This window comes from Styela clava, chromosome 10 (genome assembly GCF_964204865.1).
Source record: "Styela clava chromosome 10, kaStyClav1.hap1.2, whole genome shotgun sequence".
Classification (NCBI taxonomy): Eukaryota; Metazoa; Chordata; class Ascidiacea; order Stolidobranchia; family Styelidae; genus Styela; species Styela clava.
In genome coordinates, this window is record NC_135259.1 from 4,045,905 (window position 1) to 4,073,902 (window position 27,998).

The following is a 27,998-nucleotide window of genomic DNA, read 5'->3' on the forward strand; positions in this document are numbered from 1 at the left end:
GTTGCGTGTAACATATAGCCAGGCTGAGTGTGGGCCGCACGTTATAGGCGGTGAGTTTGTTGATTGAACAAATACTAACATTTCACTCTTACTTGACCATTAATTAATTCATTCGCATGTATAACAACATCTATAATTTGTTTATCACTCGTTTTCTTTCAATTTAGGCCTATAGGGGGCATTTTCAATGAATTACGCAAATAATCTACGAAATTGAAAATACTTGAAAAACAAGCAGTGTATGCCTGAATACTTGTATTATTTCTTCAATTTAGTTGTTTAAATAAACTGTTGTAGGCAATCCTCTACGAATTGTACGACCTCTTAGCGAAATACTTCCCTGAAATTAATATATACTGCTAAATATCGCCATCCCATAATTTCAGGATGCTGTTTTTCAACAACATTTACACGAGTTATTTACACAATTACCAAAGAAAGCAGACGATTCTAGCCTTGTACCAGAACTATAACTACCAACCACGGCCATATTTTTCTTATCAATAATTTAGTTATTGTTAAAAATTTTGTCTTGCATGCTCAATTTCCGATCTGCACATAAAAATTTCTAACCTACTTGTTTTTAAACTTGCCAAGACAATCCTGAACTATGGAGGGTCTCAAAACGCTCATGTTACATGTAGTAGTAATGGAACGCGCATTTTGATAGATTAATGGGTATGTCCGCCAACCAATCACAACAAATGTATTTGTTGAGGAACTACAAAAATAACGAAGGGTTTAACGTTAGTGTGTTTGTTGCGCTGCTGCTTTTGTTTATAACTGTCTGGAAACTAAGCGGCATACCTCAAATGACTGTGATAATTTCCCATATTTGATTTGTTACATGTTTGCTCATTTACAATTGCTTAAAAAGCATTACCCGATTTTAAATCGTGTTTACTCGTTTATGTACTTGCATTATTTTTGTCGGTAGGTGGGTGCTACTTATACGTTTGGTTTGCCCGCCTCCCACCCAGGTATCTCTGCATTTTGTTCGTCTGATTACTTTTTACACTGATTTGATTTGTCAGAGAACCAAATTAAATGATTGATAACTATATTCATTTAACGAACCCTGCTGATAACTATAAAGAACTTTGTATGAAAGTTTTCAAGCACCCGCGCAAATATGTTACGTGCTTTATATATTTCTTCACAAGATACTGTATGATGGAACCCAGAAATGGATTACAATAATGATCCAATAAGACCAGAAAAATATAATTTTGGGCATTTTCGAAGGTATTCTCTGAAGACTTGATTTTGTCTTATCTTGTTCATCTCTAAGATCTATTTGCATATTAAGCCCCTGCGTATCATAACAGAACAATTTTATTCATACCAAAACGATTTTATTGTGGTTGCTATTTTATTGATGACTGTATTTTTTAATTGACAAAATAAAGAGTTTCTCTCTCTCTCTCTCATGAAAACAAGTTAACACTCCCGCCATCAAACAGAGAAAAGGATACATGGATAAGGATTTGTGAAGCAATCCGAACTTTGGGAAGAGCACTTTTATACCCATAGTCGACCATGGATGTAAGAAAATCTTCAGATTGACAGCAGGGCCGGTTTCAAGTCGATTTGACCGTTTTTATCGAATTGGGCCCAAAGTTTTTAACACTCCCACCATCAAACAGAGAAAAGGATACATGGATAAGGATTGTTGATTATTCGTGTTTGGAAACATTTTGATAAACAGACATAACTATTATTTTTTCTTCAACCTCGTTTTTCTTCCTCTGGTAGCTCCATGTTTTGCAGCTCGAACCAGGCCGTCAAATTGGCCCTGCATTTTCTTGCGCTTCCTGCAAATTAACAATGATATAGTTCAGGGTTGTCCCAAGGTTGTCGGCTCCGCGGGCCACAAAATTATTTTTGCATTGTTCGCGGGCCACAATAGTGCCAAGAATAGGTAAACAGTGCAATACAATAGACAATAATGATGACAATACGTCAAAAGATTTTTCTGATTTATTTTATGACGAAACAACACGAAATGCGATTTTTTGATTACTCTCCGAATATGACGCGGGCCACAGATAATGAAGCGGCCGGCCACATGTGGCCCGCGAGCCTGGGTTTGGACCACCCTGATATAGTTCATTATTTATTGTTTCAAATGCCTAATAGTTCAATAAACAGCTGCTTTAAAATAATAATTTTTATCATGATGAACCAAACTAGGCAGCCAACAGAACAAGATTTTATTATCAATCTAATTTCCATCCTGTTCACTAAGTGTGACATTTTCAACAAGCAGTTCGATATACATATGACACCAGTGTTAACTCTAAGCAAATTATGAGTGCGAAAGTGCTTCGCAGTCGAAAAAAAAAGTGCGAAAGTGCTTTTGCCGATTTTAACAAGTTAGGTGCCCTAGCCTTTCATATAACCCATTTAAAACCACATAGATACTCAAAAAAGCGCTCCTCCGGTTAATATCATGAATTAAAGAGAAGCCTTTTCGTTAACCAAGTTCCCTTTAAGCGAATTCATGTTTAATTAAAACAAGCGAATTCATCGGCAACGAAATGACATCTGCTAACACCTGCCCGGACAAAACTTTCATGCAATGTATCACAGTGTCAGTTGCTTACTCGCGTAAACAGCAAAGACTTTCACATTTGTTACTCCTTCCATCTAACAGACACGAGGCAGGCTGGAAACCATAGTAGTTACAGGGTGGATTGTTTGTACAAATCCCGTGCAAAATAATCCCCCCCCCCCCCAAATATAAATAGTAATCAACTAATTAGGGTTAGGTGCGCTGTAAATTCAACTTTTCGATTTATCCTTAAACCTAATCTGGTAATTATTAATTTGTGATTTTGGAACCACTTTGAAAGTCGCCACCCGCTGCTTTAAAAGATAAGTTAACCTACCTTCCCTCCGAAATATTACGCAGGATACTCCCCTGTTTTAGGAGATAGGTTGACCTACCCTCCTTTCAAACTTTTTTCTCCGAAATATTACACGAGATCACTTTGAAAATCCTCCCGTTTCGTGAGCTAGCGTGACCTAATTCCTCATTTACATTTATATTATACTATTTCAGAGCTTACCCAAAGACAAGTAATTTTTAAATGTCGACATGCCTTGGTTTGTGTGCGAGTTAGTTTAAATCGGGCAGAAAACTTAATATTTTGGCAAAATGTTTAGTAATGTCATGTACTTTCAGCATTTATAAATAGCACTCTTTGTAATGTTGCTGACCTAGTATCAAATATTCGCATCACAACGCCACTTGCGAGGTTTCCATATATTTCAATTACACTAATAGGAACGATGACACCAAAGAGTTTTCTTTTGCGAAGGTACACTAAATACAACCAGAGTGATTCTTGACAAAAACATGAATATAAAAAATAAACGAATGATATGATAGTGGATCCCAAATAATTTTGAGAGTCTCGAAATACCAATCCATTTGATGAATAATTTTCATTCGACCACATGAACGCTGATATCCTGAAAATTAATGTTGAAAGAGAATTACGCATTCTCAGATATCGGACATCCAGTCGCGATATTCAATCGTTCATATGCACAAATCTCACATTAATAGTAATTGCTACCCAAGTTTGTAAAGTTTAGAAACCAACAAACAGAAAATAACTTATCCTGAAACACAATTAAAATTCAGTCGGCAATAAATTCGTCGCCAAGACGATGCCATACAAAACAAAAAAGATTTGGTCGTGAGAGTTACGTGAGATGACTGCCGTTGTTTTTTAAGCAGAATGTAAAAAAATTTATAATTAATAAACGGGAGTTACGACGCCCTTTACACATCGTGTGTATTAAACTTCCCTGGTAAGTACTTTGGTAAGTACTATTATTATTGTACTTATACACCTGTTGGAGTATTTCGGACAATTTCGAATTTAAAATAAATGAAAACCCGACATATATAATAAAGACGCAAAAGTAAAATGAACATTTATTGAAAAAGATATTATTTAAGACAACATGATCGTACAATTCCGCCAAAACCTCGATGTTCGCAAGTGAGATGATAAATAAATACTTCCATGTATTCGATCAATTAACTTTAGCGTATCGTTGTTCTGCCAACAAACAGCCGGGTGCAAAATATTTCCGTCCTGTGATATGCTCACAAATATTCTCGATATTAATATCATACCCTCGCGACCCTTCCATCCTTGGCCAAGTCATGTTTCGAATATGTGAACATTTTATTCGACCATACGTGGCCGGCGGGATGTTAAAATTGTAAACAAGAGAGAGGTAAAATCAATCGCGAATTTCGTTATAACGGCTCGTTTACGAATTGTTGCGCCTGTTATCGTCGAAAATGATTACATTTGTTGTATTTTGAGGCATTTAAGCAGTAATAATTAGGGCATGACATCATCAAAATCGTCAAGTGAGATCTTGAAATTGCAAATTCCGTAAATAAAATTGTGAATTATTCGGTAACGAAATCAGCTTTAATGACCGTCGGGGTATTGTTTTGTTGAAAATTATTATTAATGTGAGGGCGCCAAAAACATACAGTCCATACCGATGCGACTGCAATTTATATGGTCGCAATTGGTCTGGCGCGTTTATTAATAGTGTAAAATAAATTAAACGAATATCAATTATAACCAAGCCTGTCAACGTGTTTATTTTCTGTGGGCGGGAATCGTAAAATACCATCTTGAGACAAATTCACTTCTATTATAAAATCTTAATTTTCAGTTATTATCGTTATACAAATAACGTGTGGCAACTTTTTAATTTATCGTCGACTAAAAAACCGCCCCACACTCGTCCAAACGTGTGTCGAGCTTGAACGACAGGAACAGATTCATCGACGACCTTAATTAGGGAAAATATGTATTTTATTGGGAATGCAAAATAAATGTAACAAAACGCATTTTTTGTGATATAACTTTGTATTTTCGGAAACGGGTTGCCGTGAAAGGTAAAATTTGATCTAAATTAATCGCAAAAATGTTTTATTTTAAATGTAACAAAACACATTTTGCGGTATAACCTTGTATTTTCGAAAACGGGTGTCCTGAAAAGTAAAATATGATCTAAATTAATCGCAAAAATGTTTTATTTTAAATGTAACAAAACACATTTTCGCGTTATAACCTTGTATTTTCGGAAACGGGTGTTCTGAAAAGTAAAATATGATCTAAATTAATCGCAAAAATGTTTTATTTTAAAAGTAACAAAACACATTTTTCGAGATACAACTGTATTTTCGGATACCGGGTGTCATGAAGAGTAAAATATGATCTGAATTAACCGTAAATAATGATTCATTCCAAATGTATCATAACGCATTTTTTGCGATATAACTTTGTATTTTCGAAAACGGGGAGTCACGAAAATTATTAATCTAATGTTTTATCTATGTCTATCTAACGTCTGGAACACATCATTTTCGGGGAGAACTCTAGCCCGCGAAACGTCATTTAATTTAAAATAGAGAATGTTTCACGCATTTCAAAACGGAAAATCACCAGTAAGTGGACAGGGATTCAACCCTCCGGATTCAGTATTCTATATCCCCCCTGTCAGAACTTTCTGAAGAATGGAACAAAGAACCCGTCAAACCGCCGCCGAAGGAGGGGAGTATTTTTTGCACTAATAATTAGGGCGTGACAATATCAAAATCGTCAAGAAACTGGTGAATTTGCAAATTCCATAAATAAAATTGTGAATTGCTCGGTAACATTTTAGCTATAATTATCGCCGGGGTATTGTTTTGTTGAAAACACGTTGAAACTTGAGGGAATCAGTTACAATTAGCGCCTGGCCTCTATTAGGCACTCGAGCACTCGAAAAAAAAGCACTCGAGCCCAATCTTTTTAGCATCAAGTCGCATACTTAAAATATCCTGTAAAAGAAGTGCTGTTCATTAACGTCATCTCGTCTTATGACCACGCAGAAATGCCTTTATTGCCGAATTATTCAATCACTATTTTAAATCAACATTCAGGATTGGCACAATTTCAGATTTGCGAAGTTTATCACCATAGAAATACATGAGAAAGTTAATTATCGTCTTAATAAATATCTGCATCACGGTATGAACAATAATATTAACATTCGCATAAAATTGGGACGGTATATTTACAAATCTTGATAGGTAATATTGAAGCCAACGCAAATGTTAATTTGAGTCCTCAATGTCTTCAACAGCTGTTGCCGATGTGAACGAACGGGTAAACCCGAAATATAAAACTTCGATGTCCGCCGACCCACAAGAATTCATATTTGTAAAAAAGAGAGGGCGGGAATATAGATTACCCAAAACCTGGATATCGCCGCCAAAACGGTCGGTGACAAGAACAATTAGCGATTACAACGGAATTAACCAGTAAAAAGGCTTTGTTGCCGATTTTTTAATGTTTCCACCACGTTTATTCGGTACTCCTTAAAAATAATCGATTCAAAAAAATATTGAATTTTGCCCACCCGTCCTCGCATATCAATGAGAAATAGTTGTGTAAATATTGCAAAATTACGGAAAATGCCACTCCTTTCAACATTGTGATTACAATAAAATGGCACTTAATGGTATTTTGTGAATTTGGTGATTTTGCAAATCTGTGACATGCTGCTAAAAGTTTCGTCTGATTTGAAAATCGTGCAGTTTGGTCACAATTCATCCAAAGTGACTATAACACATAACACTTTTATAGTCATTTTGAATTCATCGATATCATTGATAGTCACATGACCACTCTCTTCAAAGAAACGCACTGCGTATTATTCCAACATCTGGTTTCAATCACCTGGGAGCGTTTTTCGCGGGAGAAGCGGAATCGGTGTGCTTGTATAATAATCATATTATAAACAAAATTTTGCAGTTAATGCAAAAGCTTTATCTCCTATGTCTGCATCTCGTAGGTTAGAATTCCGGTAAATATCGTTATGATATGCAGAATTGAGTTACAAAAGTACTAGTATGTTACTTATTTGTCAACTTAATACTCGAAAATATTTGTTAACTTTGAATTTTTATTCCATTCAAAATCGGAAAAAAGTGCTATTTCTCTTCAAAATCGGAAAAAAGTGCTATTTCGCAGTCCCTGAAAAAAGTTGCGAAAGTGCTTCGCAATTTTCGCAAAAAAGTGCGCTAATAGTGAACACTGTATGACACCATATATTCCAAACCATTACCTTTTATTTAAAACCGACTTATTAAGAGGAATATAGGTATATGGATCGTGCATTCCCTTCTGTTTGATGTCCCCTTTTGCTTTCTGAAAAACATAAATGTTATAAATCCACTATCACCAAGATCAGAAAATTTATAAATAATGGCGCAGGGTCATGTCATAGACAGGTCAAATGCCAAAGTTGGTGTAGCGAAGTTGTATGTTACGAATAAAATTAAATCCTCTAAAATTTCAAGATTAACTTTTATTATTACTGACATTGTTATGTCATAACACACAAGGTATGTAAAATAGTACCCAAACTCAAGTTGACCTTGAAATTTCTGATTGGTTAGTCTTAAGACCCCAAAAACTTTTGTTTTACACTGCAAAGATGGCAAAGACCTTATCAACAAAGTCAAAAGAATGAAAACTTTTGACATACTTTTCTTAATCTTGAGTTTAATGAAAAATGATGCCCTCACCAAGTAAACATACAGTTGGGCAAATTAATTGGGTCACAGTTTCCCAACCACTTAATATTATATCATTTCACTAGGCATACCTTTGCTTTATAGACATTTCCCATGTTTCTGTGAATTCCTTTCCCTCCTGGCTTGTAAGAAGCCTGTTCTTGATCACTATCATCATCATTATCTTCTGCGAATGTAACTTTACGTTTTCTGCTGGGAGATATCATACTTTCTTTGTTCAATGCTTTCTTGATACCAAGATTGCTGTAGACCTCCTCTATGTCTTTCATAATAAAGAACATCATATTACAAAATTTACATCTTACATAACACTACATAATCCTTTTTCTTTTATTACTTATGAACATTCCATATTCTGATGATATTAATATTTTTTATACGATGAGTATTCACACCTTCGCTTCGAACGAGGACCTATACTACCGTGTTTCCCCGAAAATAAGACCTAGTCAATAACGTGAATTTTTATTTTTACCTAGTAGGTAGCAAGCAAGAAACCTCTGCTACACTTTTTAAACTATTAATAATCTAAGTTTTGCAGTTAATTTGAATAAAAACGTGTTATTTATAAGTAGATGGATATCGGTTTTCCTATTTTAAAATCTCGTTCTTTACTCTGAAATTTCGTTTTTGATAAATGAAAATATGAGACATCCCCCGAAAATAAGCCCGAGTGTTATTTTTCGGAAGAAAATTGAAATAAGACCATGTCCCTTTTTTCGGGGAAACACGGTAGCAGCCATTGATATCTGAAGATTCGTGAAGAGCAACTTTGTTTTATTATTTCCGGTTCGGCATAGCCTACCCATTTGTAGCACCCTGGGTGAGGTGGGGACATGGTATTTTAACCCAAAACGTGGTATCAATGCTATGTTTGAAGCAGATTCTCCATGGAAATATATGCTTAACCAGTATTTGTGTGCTATAGTCTTGAGGTTTTTGAAGAATCATATTACGATATTTCAATGTTACCCCGAATTGCATTTTGAGGGTTTTTGATTTTTAAACTTCTGTAGCTTTTCATTGAAATACTTTGGTGTATATTGCTTTAAACTGTGATTGAACACCAGCTTAAAATGCACCACTGGTACATTTTGTAATATTTTCAAAAGGAAATTTCATGAAATATTAGCATTCACCCTTTTGTTTTGAAACCCTCATATCACGGAGTTTCTATGAATTGCGATATTATTCTATTGAGTTTCATTATGCTTCATTATAAATACAATGCGAATGATTGTAATATTTATTGGACAATTCACAAACTCGAATTTGCAGCTATCATATTTTGTCATCTAATAACTGACCACCTAATAAAAACCACTTTAATGTACACATAATCTCCATACGTCCTTAAAACTGTTCAGGTATAGTAGGAATATTTTCCTGTCCTACCTTCCTTATTATCTTCATCATCTTCTCCTATGATCAATCTTCCATCTGGTGTTGATTTGAACGCTTCAACCTTATTTTTTGTAGATCCATGAGGATTTGTCGCTGAAATTATCAAAACAATATTTATTTATTATAATAAATTTATTATTATAATCCTGGGATAAATAGGAAAACCCTATATGTTGATTGTTGGAGTTTCCCCTTTCTATGCCGCCCTTTCAGTAACAACTTTATATTTAGATTCAGATCTTAGTAGGAATGTCATCAACATCTTGTGACTCCTCTACCACTAAATTTACTTATATGTTATAGGCAGTGACCATGTTTTGAGCAAACTCACTATAAAAACCAAACAAAATACTCAAATTCTTTTTCTCTTTTGAAAGATTTAAAGGCTTTAGTTTGTGATAATTTTTTACACTCAAAACTAGTAACTGGGTTGAGAACAACTCTTATTTTTTATTTCTATACCAAATTCTTACTTTGTTTATTACTACTGGTATATCAATGAAAATTTAGTAGCGTTACGCAGTAACCTGGTTGTTTGATTAGATTAATTATTGTATGTCCATTTAAGTAATAGATCTATACAAAGTGAAATTACTTCTGCTTGCCACATATAGTATACCAGGGATGATCAAAGTGTTTTTACAAGGGCCACAGTCAGAAAGGGCTGCATTGAGAAATTATATGTGATTGTGATGTCACAGCAACTACTCTCAATCTCTATGGTGACAAATTTAATGGTGGTCGACGCAACTAGAGATGAATAAACACATTAATGCTATTTTAAGAATTTCATGAAAACTTAAATCTTGCGGTATATGTAGGAAATTTTCACAACTTTTTCCAAGAGCTCGAGGCCGTACAAAACGCTTTGGCCCGCAGCACTCAGCCTAAGTTACAGAATTCTTACCAATAATTTTTTGCGAAACGGACTGATCAAGTAAATTCATTGGTTCGTCTTGTGAATCCTTCAACCATGCCGAACTATTTGAGTTTTTCTTTTTAGTTTTCTCACTGACGTCGTCATCATCAGAATCTGAATCAGCAAGTAACTCTTCGATGCTGAAATACAATCACTCAAGTTGAGAAAAAACTATCATCAAATATGTTATTTGTGAGAGTGACAAGAAAAATATAATAGGATAGGGTTTTCATATTCATGAGGAAAGGAAAAAAGATGAGACAGTTCTATTATACAGTGAACTACTGCCTCTCGTTCAGTTGCTGGTCAATGTTGGGTATAGGGGTAGTAGGGAGAGTGATTTTATCAGATGTATGTTTGACAGTGGAGGAACATAAGGTAGGGTAAACAAGCGATGGAAAGGGTCCTACCTAGCGCTTATCAGTTTAAACTTTTTCACAAAATCGAAAGACAAAAAAAACTTGATGCTGCAAAATTGAATTGAAAAGAATAATTTTTGACTTGCTATCACCCATGTAAACCTGAGAGAAAATTTGCTCAGAGCAAACAATCTATTACTTCTTTACAAAACTTGGTAACACTAGATAGAAGATTGAAATATTAGAGATATCAACAAGAAAGTTTTTAATATGGTAATATTATCAGACTAGTTTAAAAATATACTATGTCTGAAATCCAATAAACAAAATACCCCTCTGCTTTCTTTGATTTAAATGTAACATCTTCATTGTCTGCGGTTGTTGTCTTTTCGTTTCTTTCTTTTTGTTGCCGCTTTAGTCTCTCTTTAGTTTTCTTCAAATTAGCTAGTTGTTTACGATGATCAGGCGGTACAAGTGAATTAATCATTTCATACCTGAATATATTATCACATATCCTTTAGAAAATTTTCCTCACAAAAAAAATTATATATTTTGTGGAAAATGTGTAAATTCAATCCTAATCTGTTTCCAATCTGGGTCCAGTCAAATTGTCACAAGAGCCAGTAATCACGGTGCAGCCACCAATCAGACTGATATATCTTCGAAATTAATCTGGTTCTCATATATCTTAGGCGGCAATCTGATCCATTGAAAATCTATATTTCTGTTGCTGCGAAAAACTAAAGATTTCTAAGCAGTGCACCTGAAATAGCCTATGTACCTTATTGTTATGGATATCTACAGATTGCAGGGCGGTAGAATAGATAAAACTGGTTTATAGTCCGAGCCTAGCGTTAGAAAGTGTTAGACCTAACTGTGTTGGCATCGCAGATTGTACATTTACATTACAGTGGTTCAAATCCCAAGCCCTACCCCCTCACCAAAGGTGTGATAAAAGATGCCATTGTGATCCATTCAATAAGTACCTTTTTGCATAGCATTAGATGTCTTCATAAATCTTATGAAAATCAGCAAATTTAACAACAATCAATTCCTCACCCGAATTTCTTCACCAAACGTTCCAACATTTTTTTCACTCTAAATCTGAAATGTCTTCTGGTTTCTGATTTCCATTCAAATAAAGCACCAAGCTGAGAAAAGAGATAATTGACATATTCTTTATTTCACAAAACAGCGAGTAAATAAATTATTCTATGATAATAATGTTTATCTGGTGCAATGGCTTAGCAGTTAAGGCATTAGATTCAACAATGATGACATGACAAGTTCAAATTCCATGCCCCCACCTTACCCAGCATGTAATAAATTGGGTGGGTGATACCGAAACAAAAAGATTCTGGTCCTTCAGTAGACTATCTGCTTGTTTAGAGTGAAAGACATAATATATAAAATGTGGTATAAAAAAGCATCATATTTTAGTTAAGTTGATAACAACTGGTTAATAATTTGGCATTTTTTGCAACAAAACTCATGCCTGATGATGATATGATATTTGACATGATTTGATGATATTTGACATGATATTTGATGCAACACTGATATTCACTGAATCCTTTTTAACTGAACACGACTGAAAATTTGTCACAGAACCCAGGACATTTAGAACTTATTCTAGAGAGGACATAACTTTCGTAAAAAGCGTCTTAGATTACTAACAAACAAAAGCTTCAAAGTTGCCTAAATTTTCATCATTTTCATATATAAAGAGATTTATGGATCATGTTTTATTTTGGGTCACTGTGTATTCAAATAAAAATTTTGTGGCAAAATCAGGGACGCAAACGAAAACTGAACAAAACAATTACTAATTATTACTTACTATATCTTTCAAATGCTGAGCGAGAGTTGAACGATCAAGTATAGTTATTAAAACTGTAACAAAACCAAGTGCGGCTTTACAAACTTCTCTTGTGTTCGTGCCAAGTAAGAAGCAAACATTGGTTATACAGTTGTTTAGAAGTTCTGATGACATTTTATCTGAAGCAAAATAAGTATTGAGATAAGTTTTTGCATTTAAGGCAATTGTGACAAGATGTAAATCTTCCATAAACTATATTTAGAAAAAGAATAAAATTGATACGTGAATGTATTCAACTAAATTTGATAGCAACCCACGTGATTTCAAGAAGCATGAAAAAGAGAAAATTACTGAAAACTGTGCCAGAACATATTACTGTTTAACACAGTAATTAGGAATTCCATGAAATTCAATCAATTACACAGATATGGTTTAAGAGGTCTAAGAAAATACATGAATGAAGGAATTAGTGGTTATATATATTTATGGGACAGGGCACATGCCCGAATCATCTTGATTTCAAACCCGATTATGCAAAGTGGACTGTAAAATATTAAGTAAGAATGCAGCCAGACTATTCCAATGATATATTTACTGTTGCATCATAGATGAGAATAATAAAATAAATAATAATGACAACCACCTTTGAATTCATAAATCAATCTCGATAAGGCACATATTGATGCTGTTACTGTAACAGGAGATCCACCGAGTCCAGCAAAACAAATCTTAAAAGAAAAACAATGAAAGAGTTAATGTTCAGTTTCCAAAACATCACAGTTTTGTTTTCAATGATAAATATATTACATCTGGAACATTATGAAACAGGGGTTCCCAAGCTTTTTCTCAGGAAGAACCTGAAGAAAAAATTTTGGGTGTTCATTGCAATCTCGGGTCCAAGAGTTTGGTCACTTAAGACTACATTTGGGGTTGCGAACCTCGATTTGAACTTTGAGGACCCCTGTTATAAGAGATTAGATAAACAAGCGCTTGCATTTGCAGCAGTATATTGAATTTACAGTCTGATTGTCTCAAAAGGCATGATACTTCTCAATCATTAATTTAAGATAGAAATTTTAGCAGAGATTGAAACATTCATTTCACCTGAAAATATTCCGCTAATGCTTTGCGTTGTAATTCGACTTTATTATCTTCGTCTGACAATCTTGTAGCGATTTCCATATAAACTTCACCTGCTGTAACTAAAATGTTAAATGCAGCAACTCGAGCTCTTTTCTTCTCTCTCGTACACATAATAACCTTGAGAAACAAAATTTACAAATTGCTTTGAATAAAAATTTAAAGTGAAATGCAAGCAATGATTTATGGTTAGATTTATGAAATTAACTCTGGCTTGTATTTAGTTAGTTTTGCATTCTTTTCTGTGTAAGGGAATTTGCTCAAAGCTAGGTCACAAGTACTCACTCAGAAATAAAGGAGATTGATCACTGAGAAAAGTTATGCGCAACCTGCAACAACTAAGTGCCACAAGCTACAGAGACTATAAACTATATCTTATTATAATGTAAATTTCATGCTTGTTAAAAAAAATATCCTAATTTGTATAACTATACAATGTAATTTCATTAAAAAAGGTATTTGAAATGTTAAGGCACTCACTTCAGGTATCAAATCTCTCATAAACTCAATACATTCTTCTGATGAATATTTTTCATTTCCAGCTAAAAGTTTTAATATCTTTTCCATGCACTTTAGTCTGGGTCCTGCATCATAAAAATTATCTTCAAATATTTAACAAATCGCAAAAAATTTATACTGATAAATTTCTAATACTGTATTTTCTGGCTAATAAGTCAAATTTCAAGACCTATTATTTGGAAGATTCTCTGGGGTCACCTTATGGTGCGGCTCAGCTTAATTTCTTTTTTCTGGTTTCGGCTTATGATTAGATTTGGACCAGAGAACAACAGACGAACTTCCCCGTCAGTTTTCAGGAATCGGCGTTCTCATACGTTAAATCTGGAATAGGCCTATCTCTGCTGTGATTATTATATTTGACGTTGCCGGTTGGTTGGAAAATAGGATATTTACCTTTCGAAGACGGGCTGGCAGCAGTCAAGCCATTAGTAAGAAGTTCTTTGATTTCGTTCAATTTATTGTCGACAAATGTTCGGCAGTCGTCAGTGTTTGACCCACAAACTTCTTCGAGCAAGCGGTAGGCTTTCTTTTGCATACTTCTGTTAAAACTATTCAGCATCGGTTTCATGTCCTGAAAAAGATAATTTGACACAATTCGACAAATCCACCAACTTTAAAAAAGAATTTTATTTAGTATCCAAGTTGGAAAAAAAATATTTCAAATAAATTCAGCTTGTATGTTAGCCTTTTGTAACATCAGTATGGGATGTGTAACAAATGTTAAACTTTGATGACATGGATACCTTGACACATCTCTGACTCATCTTGAAAATGAAAATATTCAAACATGGTCATGAATCTTAGAATTACAACATCAAAAGGAGTAATCAGATACATAAAAATAATTCCATTATATTTTCTCATTGACAGCATAACATATCATGAGATAGAATTATTATTTAATTAATAAAGCAGAACTGATTTGAATCATTCAAATTATCAATTATCAAGATGAATAAAAAATTTGGCGCTCCAGAAGTGTGTGTACCAATATGGAGTTAACTAATTTTGTTCGCCTACTTTACATCAAGTTGTGTAAAGGGACTGAATCCTATGGACAGGGAGTATATCACTTGGCTAACACAGATTAGATTAGATGTTTTTAGATATTCTATGTCCATTGCATGCAAGAGAGTCCACATGTAATTCTTAGCAATCAGTGGTTACTTACAACTCCAACTTACAACTTATTTGTTAGTGGATCAGTGCTTGCGACCTTGCTCAGGGCTGGCACCCAAGCTAACCATAATAGATGTAGATGGAGCTCCAAAAATAATTGGCTCCATCTTAACATTTAATTATTTTTTCATATTTATAATTGCCTAATACTTTATAAAATAATAACATCCATCCATTTCTGCTCATAATTATTTCATATACTTTTTATTATTTAATAGTAGTATAACTTATAAGTATAACTTCAAAAGTTTCATGACAGAAAACTAATTTAAAATTTGAAAAGCTTATATCATAGTTTTGAGTCTCACAGCTGCCAAACTGTATTTGGCTCATATTTCATGACAGTGGTCATACTAAAATACATCAATGGCTATGTATCTGGAACATCTCCAGTAACAAAGTAATTTGTAATTCAAAGCATCTAGCCCTGCCTTAGAGCAAACACACATCACCTAAAAAAACATTGAGTGGTGAAAAAGATAAATAGCAATGATGTGTGTAATTCATAACAGAAACGTAAAATTCACCTGATAAACATTGTTCAAAGTATCGACATCTGTATACATAGCCATTGCAATTAATAGATCAAGTAAAGACAATCTTGTTGCATCATTTTCATCAATAGCATTGAAAACTCTTTTCTGAGCTTTTGAAAAATACCTGTGAAATATCAGATAGTCTCAGTTCAGCAGAAAAACTTTATTATTCATGAAAGTAAAAAATCGCATATAAAAGAAAAGCAATAAAATAGTTGTGTGAACAAATTTCAACACATACAGAATTAAAGAAGCAAATAAATGTTTCCTGTTTTAAATTTTCAGGCAGGGATAGATTGCATTAAAAAACTCCACATGGCCATCATGACTATACTATAACAGCTTGACCAATCCAGTTGCTGTTAGAATTATACGTGAAAACCTTTTTGGTGCTAGTAAAGAAACATATTATACCAAATGTAAAAAATGACATTAAATCAAATTGACAAAGTGAAACTAATCAAGGAAAATATTACAAAATTTGTAGGAGGCAGTGCGGACTTAAAAACATGACTCCCACTTAGGCTTTCTTGTTTAACCACAACTGTGAAACATCAGCCAAAATACAGTTTTGCATATAGGAGGATTCAAAACTTGAACTTTTTAACATACAAATTTGACTTGAAGCCTTGAAATTATTATTGAAAATTGAAAAAATAATTATTAGGAAAGAGTAGATTTGGTATGATCATTGGTATGAAATATTAGAAGATTATAAATGTGAATAAATGATTGGATGGTAAGAGGCTGGAGAAAAAAAAACTTTAGGTAGGTCCAGCTCTAACAAAAGGGCTCCAGACTATGGCTCCCCAGCGCTAGTACGAGGTTTAAATTTTCCATTATTTTATAACAAGCATACCCAGAAATCATCTTCTTATCTGCAAGCGGTAAATAAAGTCTGATGGTTTCGAGTGCAGCGAGACGATCAGGTGATTTCTTTTTATTCAAATCAACGTCTGATTCTTTTTCGTTGTCATCTTCCATCTCCACATCATCCGTGGAAGGAAGAGTGGTGTACAAATTGAATAATATTGGAAGATAGTTTTTGGCAAAGCGACTGATGGTTTTTCTACAAAGAAAAATCATGAAATTGTTACAAAAATTAAATAGAAGTAATAATGTAGAGTAGAATAATTTCCCCATAGAAAAAAATTGGGTTTAGTTATAATTGATCTACGATGACTTCAGTTCAAATGATCTTTTTGATTTGTATCACTGATTCCTACCTTTTTTCAAATAACTCGAATTTGAAAAAAAAAATTGGACCCAAAAATATGAACTACCGGTAATACTAAACAAAATGTAGTCTAATTCTTTTATGCAAAATTAAACTTCTAAAAAATATAGTTACAATCGCTAGCACTCAACAGCAAGTTGAATTATTACTGCATACCATCGGTAATCTGAAGTTAAAAAACTAATTGTAACATCCCAATCAAAAAAATACCATGATACTCCATACACATCTATTATTATTAGGCAAACTCATTATTAACAAATCAATATATTTTTGTTTTTGTCAATAAAAGCGACATCGAAGGATTTTCAGGTGAGACCCACACACTGGGCAGCACCGATTTCAAATATAAAAACTGAAGTTGGACAATTAAGGACTGTTTATTCAATATCATTATCTTTCCTCGATATTGATATATGATATTAAATATCGCAATTTAGCCACTTATTTATGACATTGAAATTTACCTGTCATTCTCAGCAGTACATTTCGTAATCAACGTCCTCAGTGCCTGCATTGCAATTGGTCTCAAATCCTCACGTTCAGTGATTGCCGATCCAATTGTTCTCGCCAAGGTGGAAAAAGCTGCTGGGACGTCCGTGGCACCATCACAAAAATTGGGCAGTAGCAACCATATTTGATATTGCAGCGTGTCATATGGTGCTGCGAGTGATTGCTGACTGGATGTCTTGAGTTGTATAGCTGTTTAAATTGGAAGTTGTGTGGTTGAATGCAAATGTAAGCATAATAATATAATAAAAAAAAATTATAAAAAAATACAGGCTCACTTCACAAAAACGGATTCGCTGATCACCATAACATTCCAAGAAAGTGTTAGCAAAAACCCTAGAAACACCCCGGCCTCCGAATCCCACCACTGATTAAAATAAATAATTATTGACAAACATATGGATCCATATTAGATTCTAGTAAAGAATTTAAAAAAAGAGGGAAAATATGAAAAATTTCTTTGTAAACTGCATCAACTTCGGAGAGTTATTATCAATTTAACCATGTCTTCTAAAAATAAATTGGTCAATGTGTAGGGATTTCTCTATTAAAATTAAGTTTATCAAAACCTGTTTAGGATGGACATACCCACGATGTTATAATGATAAGGCATATTGTATACAATAGGTGACAAGCGCCAATAAACCGAATCTTACTGTAATACATGGTTGGAAAGATTTGAAATATAGCAAGCAAAGCTTTTCCCAACAATACATTGAATTAGTGCAAAATTGTTTGATTTCGTTTCCTAATTTCCTATCATTCAGATATAAAAATTCACCTTTGACTCTAATTTTAGCGGCAAGAGGAAGAAAATAAGAGTTGAAAAATCCAATTTCAGTGTTTTTCACATGATCTCGTAACAATGGAAGAAGCCAACTCCTAGGAAAATTGTAGTCAGTTCTGTAGAGATAAAACATAAATGAATTGAAGATAAAAAATTGTGAATCAGATAGCAATATTTTTGACCTAATATTGGATGCTGGATGTGGACAGGGTGACTCACTCAAGAATTTTTTGCCCAATTCAGTTGAGTATCGGATTTGACATCAGTGAAGATCATATTAAAACAGTTAAACAAAACCATGATGCCCATAAAGTACAGTTCTATATTACCGTACTAATGAAAGCTTAATGCCAGAAAAAGACGAATCTGTTGTGGAGCTGCCCACTACATGAATATGGGAAAACTTGTAAAGGAAAGCCAACGAGTGCTGAAAAACGAGGGTATAGTCGCTATAGCTTGGTTTAAATTATCTGGCCTGGAAATATATGATTCAGGGAGTAATTAAAAAAAAATATCAGCTGACAATATATTTCAAGAATATTACTCGAAATCATTGAATCAATACTTTTTTGATACGAATTATCCTGTATATCGCGAAATATATGACAAAAAGGAATGAAAAAAATAAAATAAAATATCACTGCATATTCAGATTTATCTCACAGGGAGCTGAATATATTTCTACTATCTCAGCCCATGTTCAACAATCACCGCAAATTATATGAAACAGAATCTGCACCGTTTACAGTGATGGGAGAAAAGTTGAAGTTGATAAATAAACCAAACATAACAGATGAGAATATCTTTAACTCAGATTGAGGTCGCAGAACTCGGTTATATTCTGTTCAAAATAAACGAAATGGCTGAATACTTTTTTATATATCATAATTCATATCACGTATATATAATTTTATTTTTGAATACAGATCAATAAGTTATGCACTAGCACATTATTTGTGGATTATATCAAATTTCTCCATTCTTGTTTCAGATTTATTGTCACTTTCTTGCAAAGTTTCAAAAAATCGTTTTGCTCCTATTTGCAAGTCGTAAAAATGATAAAAGGTACTTTCTAACAATCTCTAAATTTCACAGTTTAAAGTTGATATTTAATAATAAGTAATATTACAAGTAGCTACATTTTTACCAATACGCAGAACTGGAATATGATGCAAGTTACTCCAATAGATTATATACAAATTTGCTAGTATGGTGAGTTTTTTTTAAATGTTAACCATTTGATGTGAACAAATAGGGGAGTAACTAGGATTGCAGAGAGACACAGCGTCTCAAGTTTCTTGTAAACACAAATTAATGAAAGATGATAATACGATTAAGCGATGAAGATCTATTTTTCAGTGGATCAGCTATCAAAAGAGCAGGTTCCAAAAATGAGCAATATGTGTGGGAGTGAGACTAAATTAATTGTATCATGATTTGATTTTACTTGAAGGCTGTAGGTGATACCTCACAAACTACTAATAAAGAGCATATACCAATACCATTGTGTAACTAAAACATTTACAAGCATGGAGTTCGACCAGAATCAACAGACATGCTACAGAGACCCAGTAATATTAGTGTTATACAACTGTTCTTCTTGCACAATGATAGTAACACGAAACACTTGACATAAATAATAAACAAAATACTCACTCAGTTCCATCAATCATGAGAGGAACGGCTTCTAACAACAATCTTGGTCCTATAGCAACTGTTGCAGCTCCAAGTGCTTTATCAAGAAGAACTTTATGAGGAAACAATGGAGTATTGCGTAGATCAGCCATTGAAGTTATGCTATTACAAACCTGAACACATTAAAGATAGGAGATGACAATGGTGTGATTTGATTATGCAACAATATTTTAACAAGCTTTATTATAAGAAAAATGTAGTCCAAAATTGAATGTCCATAGACATACATATCAGGGGTGCAGCCAAGATTTTCAAAGTCGAAGGGGATTTAAAATTGGAATCAGAAATTCCCATGGACAGGCGTGTGAAACTGTGCTGTGATTAAGCTACTCGTTAAAAGAAACAACTTTTCCATCTGATGATAATGTATCTGTTGCATACAATATTCAATTCACAACAGATTTTATACAGCATTTATAATGTTTTGCCTACATTAGAGTTGACAAATGATGAAAAAACTGTAAAATAACTTTAAAAATATAAACCTTAGATGCTGGTCACACACTTATTTCATGCAAAATTCAAACACTGAGTTAAAAATTGGATTTGAGTATTTATAATAATAACCCCACTTACTACTTTGAAATTTTCTGGCTTTGCCAAAAATTTATATGCTGCATGGAATATTTCAAAAATCAAATCCCATACTGAGTGATATTTATAACGAAGTCCATCTTCAAGTAATCTAGAAAGAAAAAACATTATGAAATAGGAATTATAGATCTTGTTAATGTGAATAAATGTGAATGTGGCAAATGTGAATAAAAAGCTCTGGTTTTAAGATATATTATGCAAATTGCATTATTATACTGGTTACCTGAAATTGAGATGTTATATAGACACCTAGAGAAACATTTATTCAACTACTTAGGCAAAAACTGATTTGAACTAGAAAACCAGCTCAAACAGCATTCATTTCTTTTTAATTTTTGCAAATAATTTTTTTTAAATACCAGCATTCGCCTTTTTGTCCCAATTTGCTGAAAATAGCATTGGTTACTAATTGTGAATCTGGAGAACAACGAGTTAAATGATTGAGTGCAAATGAAAATGAATCTAGTGTGTATGATGCACATAATGAAAGGCAGTGAAATAGAGTATGGTGGTGGCCCCCATGCTATGCTGCTCAAAAGTTATAACTATCCAACAGGTTTATTTCGAAAGTTTGCTTCATCACCATCATCAACTTTTGTAAGCAACATAATAACATTTGATTATTTTTATGTAAAATTTCCCTTCAGAAGAGGTACGCAAGCACTGGTAAATTGTCAGCGCAAGGCGCATCTGCAATGATATTCAGTAATGAATGTATTAAAGTGCAATAATTACTTGAAAATGTCTTTAACGTTTGCTTTAAACATTGTTGAAACTTCTTCACAAGAACCATAAGAATGTAAAATTTCCAGCACTGCCTGGAAAATATACAAAAATTGAGTCACCGATATCACAAAAAATATTTCACAACTTTATTTTATCATTAAATTAACAGAAATAAGACAATTAAAATTTTGAAATACCATATTTAAAGGCCCTAACACAGCCTGTAAAATTAATTGGCCATCAGGTATCAGGGACACATGGAATATATAAAGTTTGATTCTTCAAGAAACACATGCGGATTACAGAAAAACAAGATGTATCTAAGGACATATATAGGGTAATGAGTCCAGGGGGTTCAAAATCAGAATCAACCCCCTAGCTGTACCACTGAATGAGTCATTTAGAAATTACAAACTATGGTGTTTTACAGTCTGGCCTGGCATACGAGTTTCTGCACAATGCACGTCACAAGAAGAGTGCTACTTTTTAATGATATTAATAGTTCATTTTTCTGAAATTTGATATTTATGTGCTCCTTTAAATTTGAGAAAAATAATTTGCAACCAATTCCATGTTCTTCATCATTATTATTATTATTTATGCCAACCTACCACTACTGTTGATGCTGCTGATCTTGAAGAATGTCTTATGCCAGATTCCATAATTTTCAAGCATGTTTTACAGAGCTTTGCAATGTGAGCAAGAGCGAGTTGTCCCACTTGAGTTTTCTTCTGTAACAAAACGAATGTAACATATCACTCGGAATGAGTTTCAGGAATAATGCCAGTATTAAAAATGTCCTAAAAAATAGACTTAATCTAAAAGAAATTGAGATCAACCGAAAAACATTCATAAAAAAAATTGCAATTAAAATGTGCTGATGAGACATCAATAAAATATCAGTCCAACATACCTCAGTTAAAGTCTGATATATAAAACTCATATTCTTCACAGATTCCTCCATCACAGCCAGCCATGCTTGTAGAAGTTGAATATCATTTGCAGAAGGAAGATAATCATACAGTGCCTAAACATAGTGAAGGAGTACAAATTAATTATTATTCCCATCACGTACAGCGTGATCCCTAAAATTAAAACTTTTGGGTGCAACCATACATATACAAACAGAAGTTCAAGTGTTAAATAAATTGTCTTCATTTCCGTAAAAGCAATTAAGTAATTCATGGTCACGAGAATCTGTTTTATTAGATCGCACTGTACTTAACTTTAAAAAATCATAACATTCTATATGGAAATAAAAAGATTAAGAATAATGGAGTATTCTATAGTTTATAGAGATTTTATCTCTGTCTTTTCGTATAATGTAAGTTACTCATTAATATGTGTGTTGATACATCTCTAATCTCTATCTTAAATCCCATGTCCCATACCCATATTGTTAGATATAGGTGGCTTGCGAAGGCTCTTGTTTGAAGCAAAAAGCATGAGCAAACGTCACAATTCCACAAGCTTTGTTGAAGGTAAATAAAATGATATTAGAAAATACTGAAACTATAATAAAACGGACTTACAGTCATCAATTGTGCATTCATTTCTGCAGACAAAAATTCCGGCTTGGGTCGATTTTTGAACATTGTGTGAAAAGCCTGAAATAGCATACCAATTAAAACAGTGTGTGCAAAAAAGTGAATTGAATATATTTCAACAATAAATGTGTTCAAAAAAGTTTCAATTGTATTTTCAAGTCTCTAACTGCATCAGATCAGTCATATCGATTAGCAAAGAGCTATGGCTTGTATATGTACGGGGTGAAAGTGCTGTAACAAGGCTTACCTGCAAACACACAGACTTAACAATAGGCTGACTGAGCATCATCAATTTTAATATAGTTTCACATGATTGTTTAAGAGAAGCTGATGGAAAGCAATGCAAAATTCCACTAAGCAAGGATACCGCGTGACAAACAGATGAAGAAGCATCTGACGAAGTTGATCCTTGAAATAAAAATTGGAGTAATGTTATATATAAGTTTTTTTATTAACTCGAAAAAACAAAGCCCTGTTGAAAGAGTAATTTTCAATAAACCATCACTTGGTAGAAGGGAGAGGGAGCTGGTTTGATATTAGGTATTTCGGCTTACGCACCCCAGAATATTCAAACTGTTGCTCCAGCTACATTTACAGTGCCTCATTTTCTTACACCATGGCTGAGTTCCAGCACCAACTCCAAAGCCATTTAGGCTCTCGGTATGAGCCACTAAAATTTCTGGTAGCTCCAGCTCTATCTATTATGGTAGGCTTGGCTCCGACTTGAGACGACTCCGACAACAAAATGTCACAGCTCCATGACTCCAGCTCTGTCTGACAGTCAATAATTAATTTTATTTTCAATTGACAATATACAGATATTTAGAATATGGACAACATGCAGTTTTCAGCCACTAATAGCTTAATTTTTGTGTAAAAAGAAGGGGGTTCAATTAAAATTATTGGCACCTGATTTTTCGATAAATTGAACACAATATTTTGCAGTCGTTGATGCAGCAGGATGTACTTTAGGAGGTTCTTCTGTCAACATAAAACAGCTCGCTTTCAAAACAGCACAAACTCCATTTTGGGCAGCTTTTCTGATCTGAAAGCAGGAGTATTGAAATTAATAATGTTATTATGAAAACTCCATAATAGATATTACAAAATTAACTTCAACTAGTGATTCACAGAGCTAGGAAAGGCAAACGGATTAGGTCTTGTGATGAATTGTTTGCCTCTAACACAGTGAACATCACTAGGGTTGCATATCCGTACAAAAACATCTCTTTCAATTAGTATGCCATAATCATAAATCAGAGCTTTCGTCCGGAGCAGACTGCGTTGTTTTTTACCGAAGGTTCATTTGCAGTACATAAGGATTACTGAAACATGTTTTGTTGAAAATTGAATGAAGAAGTTTATCAGCGCACACTCAAGTCTTTATACATGATTCGCCTCTGTCAAAATAGTTGTGTTGAGTAGCATTTAGTTTTTGACAAAGAAATTGGGGTAACTATAGAACATAATTCGATGATTCCAGGCTAAACACATTTATATATCTTAAATTCATCAATTCAAATTATCAACATTTTTCGCAATATTTTATGGATATCAATAATCACTCACCTTTGGTTTTGAATGAAAAGAATAAGAAAGCAAAGTTTGATAAACATTAATTGTTGATAGATGAGACCAGGTTTCGACAGTCTGAAAAAAGTATATGATATTAGGTTACATGGAATAAACATTGCTCTTCAACATTAAAAGTATCAAGCACAAATTCAATTTGTGTTAGTACAGAATATTAAACATTTTGAGGTTCCAATCCTATGCTCAGGGTGTAAGAAATTTGGTATGGCGTCTAAAGAGAGAAAATTCCAGTCCCTAAAAATAAAAACTAGATTCTTACATATTATCAAATATCAGTGGTGTTTGTAAAGATCCTTGTTCGGAGTAAAAAGGAATGAATACAAGATATATAAAAAATAATAAAATGGATGCATAGAAAAAACTTGTGTTTTTTTATATTGAACAAATTTACAATAAATTCAAAGCTTTATTAAGGGCTACATGCGGCGCACGAGCAATAGTTTTTCTCATTACTACCCCATAGGAAAAACAATGGAAGTGTATGTACCTGATTCCGAAGTACTGTAGCTAAACAAATCAGAAGCGATCTAACAAGAGCAGTTGGTGATTCACTCGAAATATTTGAAAATCGTTCAAGTGTTTCAACAAGTAGTTTTGAGACTTCTGAAAATTTGGCTCTTAGGACAGGTTGTGGAACTCTGTAACAGAACAAATTAACGTTTGTCATGGCCATGGGTATAGCTAAAATAAAATAAATTTAACTCGGTGGTTCCTAAAGTTAATTAAACGGGGGCCAAAGTTAGAAGCGGGAGGATTTCGCGGGCCAGGAGAGTAGAGCACCCGCGAGGAACCGAAAACGGTACGTATAATTACCGATAATAATAATCCGATACCGGTATAATTGATGTGTTACAAATATACTTTTTTAAATTAACTGACATGATTTCAAAAATACTTCGACAGTGAGATATTTTTTAAATTAAATCACAAACAATGGAAATCACAAATCAATGAATTACTTAATGGAAAAGAATATAATATTGAGAAACATTTAAGATTTAAAAATTTATTATGAATATATATCCTATCTCGATGTATGTTAATACGTACATTAGACACCTACCTTTTACATGTCATTGACAACAAGTAAGAAACTGCTGTAACTGATTCAACATTTTCAACAGAATCCAGAGCAGTAACTAAAGCAGCAAAATAAGCAGTGTCAGATTCCTCACCACCTTGCTGTCGAATAACTTCGGTAATTGCGGCAATGACAGCACAGACCTGGAATAATAATTTCAGTTGAAAAACGTTAATATCATACCAGTCAATTACTTGAAAACCCAGAAAATGAATTTGATTTCACTAAAAATATCCACCGAAATTTGAGTAATTTTTATAATATCATTACATGTTACTTATTTCAGTATCAGTTAATTAAAGGTAATAAACCAGGATATTACTCATTTTTTAGTTTTATAATTCAATCAAAAGTGCTAATAATCAAAAACAATAATTCATAAATTATATAATTTTATTTTGTAACATTTGTACTATTGTGGCCAATTTCAGATGCAGCACTTATCAAAATCGAAAAATATCTCCGACCTAAAGCATAGCCTAGTTCAGATTATTTTTAATCTTATGTCATTTCAAAATCTTTCGTTCAAGTTCATTCTGGTTATTCTGTTATCGGATAATTTTGGATTCGAATATATACTATATATTGCCAAGCCCTGATAATTTAAATTCAGATTGGGATGAGCTACTCAACACAAGGAAAATATTTATTAAAGGGTGCTCAATTGATAGTCATTGATAGCAACTCTCTCATGTTATCCAGATTTCCAATTTTTCAGAGAATTCTCATTTTCGAGAATTGCTTCATTCAAAATTCGTGTTGACAATAATTGACATTGATTCAAACTGAGTCAATTTGGAATCCCCAAAATTACAGTTATACAGCCATACAGTTATAAGCACCTCTTTATGTTTTGCAGAATTGTTTTGCCAATATCGTTGAATTTTTTTGAAAGTTATGTTGCTGCAATCAGATAGTCCACTGAGAAAAGTACCAAATGTTTGACCTCCTTCACTTCCATCATCATCCACTGATGGGCTGAAAAAAAAAAGAATTTTGTGACCATTGAATGTATTATAGCCCAGGGTCGTCCAACCCATGGCCCGCGGGCCATTTGTGGCCCGCGGAAGCATTTCGAGTGGCCCGCGCTGTCTTTTTCGAAATTTAATAAAAAATAAATTGAGTATAACTATTATTTGAGTGATGTAGTATGCAAAAATACGCTCTGCCAGCCCTTTCAGACGAGCCATGAGTGCCATTTTGAATCGAAACCAACTGGGAGGAGATATCGATACATAAAAGTGCCATAGTCGCTACGTACATAAATAAAAATCCCAATACATACATAAAAGCAAGCTACTTCATGGCAGAAATATTGGCAAAACAATCAAAGCCATTCTCATATTGAGAATTCGTTAAGCGATGTATTGTTCGGGTTGCCAATATTTTAGGTCCGGAAATAAAAGAGGCGTTTGCAAAAATAGGCATGTCAAGACAGACGGTTCTCGCCGTGTTGAAGAGCAAAAGCGCGAAAGTTTTCATCGTATTCCTGAGCGCTTGACAAAAGCACTGACATCAATCTTCTGCTAATCATGCGGGGAGTTGATGATGATTTCGAAATTACCGAAGAGCTCTCAGCCATTGTCCCAATTAATGGACACGACTCCAGGCATTGATTTGTTGGGAGCTGTGATGAAAATGATCAAATTTCATGGTTCGTCTTTGGCAAAACTTTCGGGAATAACCACTGATGGCAGTCCATCAGTGGCTGGGAAACAACAGTTTTATTGTTCTAATAATTGTGAAACTTTGGCGTGAGGGTATTGTTTGTTTTTTCATTAACCTGTAGTCAGTGTAGCAAAACTAAAACATAACTACAATGTTGAGTGGCCCGCGCACTTAATAGTAAACTAAATGTGGCCCTTCGGCCAAAAAGGTTGGACGACCCTGTTATAGCCAATAACATTTTTCCAATGACCATGGCTAATGTTTATAAAACAATGGCATCTGCAGCCATGTCACTTTTGATTGAGACGGAACAAGTGAATTTACTATAAATATATATTAAAATCATTTTTAATAGCAAATTTATACCTGTTTAGTATAATATATTTGTAAAAATATTTCAAAAGCATTACTAGTAATAAAGTTTTAGCATCTGGAATGAATACTAAGCATATTACCAGCTGCGTAAATATTTTATTTTACGAATAATAAGATACTGACATCACAAGAATATTGCTTCACCTTAAATGAGAATCCTGCATTTCATCATGAATTTTCAATGCTTCCAGCGTCAATCCTGTATTTGATTTTGAAGTTGGATGCAAATGAAAGAACTTTGATCTTGCTTTTTCTCTATACTTTTTTACATCAGGGTTAGATGAACTACTTTGACCTTTTCTCCATCTTTTTAATTTCCCTTTATTACCTCCTTTGAGTTTTCCTGCTTTTACCATTTTTAGTGTGTGTTTATGCCTTCTTACTGAAGTCTACTACACTAATGAGAAATGCTGAGCAAGAAGATAAAACATGATAGATCAAGCATGATACACATTTATGCAGCCTATTCTAAATACATATTTGAAATGCATAAATTCTGAAATTATTTATACAAACCACAGCCAGTAATAACCCCTGAAAGGGGATGTCAAATTTGTAGCGCTTCGTAACGCAAATTTGTAATTTATAACACTGTAATCTTAACTACAACCTCAAGGAATTCAATTCGGGAGAAAAGAAAATCGATTTAATATGCATTGATTATATTTCATTTCATCACGATC

General features: G+C 33.6%; 1 protein-coding gene across 1 annotated transcript; it reads right to left on the reverse strand.

Moving 5' to 3' along the window:
• Nucleotides 1-1,333: 1,333 nt before the first annotated feature.
• Nucleotides 1,334-27,740, reverse strand: LOC120337805 (RRP12-like protein). The gene is made up of 29 exons (XM_039405692.2): nt 27,460-27,740; nt 26,115-26,250; nt 25,255-25,415; nt 24,679-24,829; nt 24,168-24,248; nt 23,508-23,643; nt 22,846-23,006; nt 22,584-22,658; nt 21,965-22,078; nt 21,663-21,782; nt 21,061-21,143; nt 20,308-20,416; nt 19,693-19,844; nt 18,031-18,152; nt 17,207-17,441; nt 16,362-16,571; nt 15,494-15,626; nt 14,181-14,358; nt 13,749-13,852; nt 13,233-13,388; nt 12,772-12,856; nt 12,150-12,307; nt 11,369-11,460; nt 10,642-10,803; nt 9,939-10,090; nt 9,023-9,124; nt 7,699-7,889; nt 7,156-7,238; nt 1,334-1,814 (listed from the first exon to the last, which is right to left on the reverse strand). The coding sequence occupies exons 1-29, from the start codon at nt 27,669-27,671 to the stop codon at nt 1,718-1,720; spliced, it is 3,951 nt and encodes a 1,316-aa protein (XP_039261626.2). The 5' UTR covers nt 27,672-27,740; the 3' UTR covers nt 1,334-1,717.
• Nucleotides 27,741-27,998: the final 258 nt, after the last annotated feature.